The 7,503-nt window shown below is 40.7% G+C and overlaps 1 protein-coding gene across 15 annotated transcripts in view; it reads right to left on the bottom strand.

Moving 5' to 3' along the window:
- Lekr1 (leucine, glutamate and lysine rich 1) overlaps positions 1 to 7,503 on the bottom strand; it is a 180,902-nt gene that overhangs the window by 13,684 nt on the left and 159,715 nt on the right. For all 15 annotated transcript variants that reach the window (XM_031374028.1, XM_031374020.1, XM_031374027.1 and 12 more), the window contains one exon: positions 725 to 889. In XM_031374028.1, the coding sequence (XP_031229888.1) occupies positions 725 to 889 (165 nt within the window). The remainder of the gene's footprint in view (positions 1 to 724; positions 890 to 7,503) is intronic.

The following is a 7,503-nucleotide window of genomic DNA, read 5'->3' as shown; positions in this document are numbered from 1 at the left end:
AAAAAAAAAAAAAGAAATCATGTAGAAACTGCTTGTACCATATGGGTTCCAGAGTTGATTTCATGTTTTTAATAATGGCAAATGCCCTCATCTGCTGAGCCCTAACATGGATTCTTAATGAGGTTTTTCAAAATGTTTCACACTGACTTTTGATTTATTCTCTTGCTCTCTGCCTCTCTTTCCCTCCCTTCCTCTCCATCCTGTCCTCCCTTCTTTACACTTAAGTCATATAAAAGCAGGACTACCTTGCCTAGCTTGGTGGTACACATCTGTAACCCCAACCCTTGGGAGGCTGAGGCAGGAGGATACAAACCCAACAACCAAGCAACAAAGCAACTTCAACAGAGTAGTTTTCCTCATCCAAAAATGCTTAGAATTAATTCGAATTAAAATATCTTCAGTTAAGAAGGTTAAACTCTAGGAAGGAAATTTTTAATTGTGTAAACTACTTTATTATTTTTTGGTGTTGGATTATGTAGCCATGCTGGTTATCAGTCATGCAGTGTAGTCAATTTTAGAGATAAGTTGATGTCAGTAGAAAGCAGATGCATACAGAGCTTGGTTGTGTGCTTCTGAAATGTATCTCTAGCATCCTTTCTGAAGAACAGGCAAAGCAAACCATTTCTCTGTGTGCATAGCAGAACAAAAGTGTGGAAAGGAAGGCACGCCCTGAGGGGAGCGTGCAGCGTGTGTCGCGGAGTGAGCACCAGTGGTGCTGACAAACCTTCCTCTGCAGGCCCTCGTATTCTTGCTGATACTTCCGAATTATTTCCTGGTGTTTTTCTTTTTCAATGTCAAGTTCCAGTTTAGCTTCCTCCTTAAAGAGAAGAGCTTGGTCCTGGAACTCAATGAGATGCCGGGCTCTTTCCTTGCTGAGCTCAGCTTCAATCTGGAGAGGAGCAAGGTAAAAGAAAGCCATTTTACCTTGAAAGAAGTACATTCAATGTGTTCTCAAACTAATTTTTAAAATAGCCAAACATCAAGTTTTTAATTAAAGCACCTTAAAATTTTTAAGTACTAGAAGTGTTAACTTAGAAGTTATCTCCTCCAAGTTGACCTGGAGTCAAATATTCTAGTATCTAAAACTGAAAACTTAATAGAGATGACAGTTCTTAGAACTAAAGCTGAGTCATTTATAGTTCAAACGACTAAAAGCTCACTCATTTACACTGCTAACTCAGTCCTCATCAGGAGCCCTGAAAAACAAAATAAAATAAAAAAACAAAAACAAAACAAACACCCTCTACCCCCATACTGAGGTTAGACTATGCTCAGCCGAAAACAGAAGAGAAGCTGAAGTGTCAAGTGGCTCTGTCACATGGCTGGTCACAGGCTGACATGTTAATGTGAGTGAGACTAGAGTGAATGGAAAACAGTCTGCCACATCCACAAGCAGACTCCGATGGAATCACAGTGCTGGGAGGGACTTCTGAAATCCCTGGTTCAGGCTTTCATGCCTGCCTCATGAACTGTGGAAAAAACAGTAAGGACTTTAGTTTGAGATGGACCTGACACTTGCTGGCTGTGCCCTTAAGTTTGTGACCATAAGCTGTCCTCGTGGGGTTGTAACTAGTTCCTTCGGGGGCCTTTATGAGGATTAAATGAGGCAACACATCCGTGTAAGGCCGTTGCATGGACAAGAATTCAACAGCCCGTGGAGACGGCCTCCTCGTGCAAGCCCTTGCCGTCGCTGCTACAGAACTGACATGGAAGGATGTCCCACAGTGCCTCACACATCACGAAACTATAACTCACTTCTTCCCCAGCAGGGGTTTCCATTTCTAAGCATTAAGCAGTTTTTCCTGTAGTTCAGCCAACATCTTCCTCAATGTGGCTTTGAACTATTGGCTTTGGCTCTTCTTACTAGAGCAAGAGACAAGAAATCTGTAAGTAGCTGAGTAACTCACTGCAGACTTCATCTTCTGAGACCAGAGATGAGATCCCTGCAGCAGAGCAGCTCCAGCTTTACACAGTGCCATGCTAAGATGATAAATTCTATGGGGGTGTGGCGAATGCCAGCTAAACTGGAAGAGACTGTTAACCCCTACTGTTTCTGACCCTGTTTCTGGTCCTTTAAAGAAGGAACGAGATTAACTAAATTTCTCACAGGATTCCTGAAACTGAGATACCAGGACACAGAAAGTTTGCTAACAAACTTTACAGGAAGCCCTTTAGATTAAATAATGTGAGTTAAGAGACTAGCTCCGGGCTCAGTAGGATTTACTGCCTGGAGGACAGAACTGGCAAAGTGTAGACACAACAAGAGGAGATATTCTGGCTCTCTCAAAACACATTTCTACATTGTTTGGGGAAAGGCTACTAGTGACCTTGAGGGGAAAGAGCACTTGCTGAAAATCAGATGCTCATGACCTCCTGTCTCAAGATGGACAAATCCCAGGTAAACTTCACAGTGTAAGAGTCTTGACAATGGCCCTAAAGACTATTTCTCCCTCACTTTCCCTATGTCTGGACACAGCACACCATCTTCCCAGCTATTCCCTCCCCTCCACATCCAACAAAAGAAGTCTTCGACCCATTCTACCTCTCTTTCCACTATACTAATTCTCCTGACAAAGGCCGTTCTCCAGTCCATGTTCTGTATGACATAGCATTCTTCACAAAGTATAGGTTATTTTGTTCTCTTAGTGGTTTCTCAATGCATTGATTTGCCTGGTAAGCATGTGCAGGCTGCATTCCGGCTCCCTTTGCCCTGGCCAGGACTCTGCCAGATGCAGCCTGAACGCTGCATCTTTTGGTTTTCTTCATCCTGGCTCCCAGTGCTTTAATCACTGACTACTGTGCTTCAGCAAGACTGAGTGGGGATAGAGAAGCCAGCCACTGGTGAGAAAGAAACTGAGAAGTTCAAGGCAGAACTTTAAGCATGTACAATTTATAAGTTGCTTAGACACTGTTTTTGTTTGTTTGTCTGTTTTTTAAGCAACCTGATTTCTTTGCTGCCCAATGTTTTTCTTTCTCCCTCTTTATCTTTCTTTATGCCCCTCCTCCTTTTCCCTTACCACTTTTCTCTCTCCGATGTTTGCTCTGGTACTGAGGGTTGAGTCCAGGACTTCATGTGAGCTGTGAGCTTCAAAGAGCTCTGCCACTAAACTGTAGCTTCAGCACCTTAAACATTTTTGGAACACTCTGGGACAAAATGTGTGCCAAGGCATTCAAGTACCAAGTGGTAAATTGAAAAAGAAACTTGCATGGTTGATTGGAAGGTACCAGAAATGATTTTAGGACAGATTATATCTTATAAAATTACATCAAGTAAGTGGGACAGGATAAACTACAAACTAGACGACAGGGGGCTTAGGAAGGGCCTTTTAAAGATGGCATTTTCTTAATTCTGTTCATAGACAAGGGGTTGCTTAGGAAATCAGTGGGTCATGGCTGTAGAGATAAAGAGCTGGTGCAGGAAGGAGAGGGTGAGGTAGCTAGCACCTTAGTGAGCAGAAGGAAGGAGAGGGTGAGGTAGCTAGCACCTTAGTGAGCAGAAGGCTCCGTCCTGTCTTAGCATGTGTGTCCTCTCACCTTAGGGCTATTACAGGAAAGGGAGGACAGAAAGAAATGACCAAAGGGGCAGTGGGAAAGAGGAAGAGTGGCCGAGCAGTGCCAGTTTTCTTCCAGTGGGCACAGACTGAGAAAGACAAGTAAACTGATTCTCTTCTGGTGGAATCTCCATAACTTGAGAAAAGCTGTGACCAGGTATCATCATAGCACAAGGCTACCAGTTCTGTCATGAGAAGAATATGATCACAGTGAATTACTTAACTATATTACTTACTTACCATTGAGAAGATGAATTTAAGCAAGTATCTGCTTATGTTTTTCATATAAACAGACAGAGTAGCTTAGAAGGCAAGACAAGTTTGGTACAAACTAAATTATTTTGCTGATGGTGTTTAAATAAAGCACAAATTACTTTATATGTAATAACTAAGTTATTTTAGCAATTGTGGAGAAACAGATTTCTAAAAAAAAAAAAAAAGCATAAATATTATGTAAGCTCAGAAATTTCACAAAGTAAAACCTGGGTACAATGCCCAGGCTTTAATTTTGTTTTTCATCCATCTGTATCCTCTCCTGGTACAACCTGCATCCTTGCTAAGGGCTTCCGGGGAACTCCAGGACACTCTAGAAGTTGCTTCTGGAATTCCTCTTGTGTTTGTTACTGAAACATATTATTAGTATTTTTTTTTTTTTTACAATCTGAATCTAACATTGATGTACAAAGTACTACCTTTTCACTATTTTCTATGTGAAAGTTTTGTGGCTGATTCTGTAATTTTTTTGTCATCCACAGAGGCAATTCCCATGTGATGATATAACTAACAGTTATTCACCATTACCTTTCAAACCAGTTAGAATTTCAGATCCCAAACCAGGAGTTAGACCAATCATTTCTATTTGACAATGCACAGATCATTTGTGAAAGTATATCTCCTAAAAATAAAGTGGGTACTACTTTCCAGCTATTAAGATCAAATACTGCTTGGTACCATCACTTCCCACTGTTGAGACTGAGGAGGACGCTCAGAGGGTGTGTCAACTGCCAAAATGAAACCCACTATTTTGCATAAAATAAAATAAAATAAAAATTGGTAAAAGGAAAAAAGAGGTTCAAGGAGCTTAAGCAATCCACCAAGATGATCCCCGGCACAGAGGCCAGGTATGCATGCCACTATTCCTGGACTCAATGGTTCCGGGGGCTTGGTTCTTCCATAAAGCCTGTCTTCCACATCCCACACAGCACAGCCGTTAAGGACACAGCCACTAAGCAATGATTTTTACTTTCAAAATACTAGAATATTTCTCTTAATGACTCATTTAATTTCAATGTGGTCAGAGAAAATATTCTGTATGTCTTAATTCCTTTAAAATGTGTAATACAAACTATGGATCATTTTTCAGTAAATGCTTCATGAGTGCCTGTGAAGAATATGTATAGTATTGGGTAGTGGAGGCACTACAAATACCTTGTGTCAAGTTTGTTATTAGTATTCTTCAGTGTAGCTTTTAAAAATAAGTTAATATGCAATTTTCCAAACTATTTATTCTTTCTTGTTTTTAGTTATTTTTATATCTGTATAAAAATTTTATATTGTTAAGAGAAAGATTCTAACTTCTAGACTGTTCATCTCATTTTCTCCTTGTAGTTCTACCAGGTTTTGCTTCAATTATTTATATATTGTATGTATAATTTTATATGTAATTTTATGTATATTTTGTGTGTATGTGTGTGACTGTGTGTAGTATATATGTGCACCCATGAGAAGACATGCAGAAGACTGAGAGAGACATCGAGTGTCGTGTTCTCCATCTTACTCCCTTGATGCAGGATATTTAAATGAATTTGGAGCTCCAAGCTGAAGCAAATAGCCTGTCTCTATATCCCACATAGTGAGAAGCCATGCCTAGCTTTTAACATGGGTGCTGAGGGTCTGAACCCAATTGAGCATTTAGGATTATTATGTTCTTTTACTGAAAAGACCCTTTATCATTATGAAATTATTTTTGTCCCTGGAAATATCTTTTGTGGGTCAAATCCAGGGTCTTACTCTTTCTAGGTAAGTGATTACTACTGAGCTGTACCACTAGTCTTCTGACTTGGTCTTTTTAAAAATAATTAATTTTGGCTGGGTGGTGGTGGCACACGCCTTTAATCTTAGCACTTGGGAGGCAGAGGCAGGTGGATTTCTGAGTTCGAGGCCAGCCTGGTCTACAGAGTGAGTTCCAGGACAGCCAGGGCTATATGGAGAAACCCTGTCTCAAAAAAAATTAATTTTTAAATTTAAACACAAAAAATCAAAGCTAGTAAAAATATTATTCTTTTATTGAATAATAAAAGAAGTGCAGGAGACATTACAACTCCCAATTTTAAGTTGTACTACAGAGCTATAGCAATAAAAACAGCATGATATTGGTGTAAAACAAGACATGCCAACAAAATAAAACTGAAGATCTGAACATAAATCTATACATCTTATGGACACATGACTTTTGGCAGAGAATCCAGATCCACACATTGGGAAAGGCCAGCACCTTCAACAAATGGTGGTGGTCAAACTGGGAAGCTACATGTAAAGGAATTCAAATAGATCCATACTTATTACCCTGTACAAATCTCAACCATAAGTGGATCAAAGACCTCAACATAAAACTAGATACACTGAACCTGATAGAAGAATAGAAGAGAAAATGGAAAATAGCCTTGAATTCACTGGAACAGGAAAAAATCTTTCTGAACAGGACATCATTAACATAGGCACTTAGATCAATAATTAATAAATGGAACCTCATCAAACTAAGAAGCTTCTGCATAGCAAAGAACACTGTCATCCTGACAAAGTGGCATCCTACTTTGGGAAAAGGTTTTATCAGTACATAGCACACAGAAGGTTAACTAATATCCAAAATATATAAAGCATTTAAAAAACTAGATATCGCCAGGTGGTGGTGGCACAGGCATTTAATCCCAGCACTTGGGAGGCAGAGGCAGGTGGATTTCTGAGTTCGAGGCCAGCCTGGTCTACAGAGAGAGTCCCAGGACAGCCAGGGCTATACAGAGAAACCCTATCTCGAGAAACCGAAAACAACAAAACAGAACAAACAAAAAACAAAAACACAAAAAAACACAAAAAAAACCCAAAAAACAAAAAACAAAGCAACAACAACAATAACAACAACAACAAAAACAAAAAACCAAAAAAACCCTAGATATCAAGAAAACAGGTAACAGAGGAGGATCAGCTTCCTTCGCGGCCCCTTCCCTGCAAGTGGAGGGCTTACCTCCAGGGAGTGCCTTAAGCCAGAGACCCGGGCAAGAGGTGCCATTTTTCTCTCTGGTGAATTTCTGAGACTGGAGCAGCCAGCCAGGAGGCACAGTTCCCACGAGTCCCAGGGGAGCCACAGGGTGGCAAGGACAGGATCCTCTCAGCTTCCGAATGACAGAGGAGGATCAGCATCCTTCTCTGCCCCTTCCCTGCAAGTGGAGGGCCTACCTCCAGGGAGTGCCTTAAGCCAGAGACCCAGGCGAGAGCTGCCATTTTCTCTCTGGTGAGTTTCTGAGACTGAAGCAGCCAGCCAGGAGGCACAGGCTCCACGAGTCCCAGGGGAGCCACAGTGTAGCAGGGACAGGATCCTCTTGGCTTCATCAGAACCTAGTACTCCCACTTCAGCAAGTGCTGGAGATCCCAAACCACCGGAAAAGCAAGAATTGGATCTTAAAACATATCTCACAATGCTGATAGAGCAACTTAAGAAGGACATGAATAACTCCCTTAAAGAAATACAGGAGAATACAGGTAAAGAGGTACAAGCCCTTAAAGAGGAAACAAAAAAATCCCATAAAGAATTACAGTAGATCACAAGTAAACAAGTAGAAGCACTTAAAGAGCAAACTCAAAAATCCCTTAAAGCATTGCAGGAAAACACAAACAGGTGAAGGAATTGAGTAAAACCATCCAGGACCTAACAATGGAAGTAGAAACAATAAAGAAA

This window comes from Mastomys coucha, unplaced genomic scaffold (assembly GCF_008632895.1).
Source record: "Mastomys coucha isolate ucsf_1 unplaced genomic scaffold, UCSF_Mcou_1 pScaffold16, whole genome shotgun sequence".
Lineage (NCBI taxonomy): Eukaryota > Metazoa > Chordata > Mammalia > Rodentia > Muridae > Mastomys > Mastomys coucha.
Note: the sequence above shows the minus strand (reverse complement) of the source record. Positions and strands in the feature narration are given on the sequence as shown.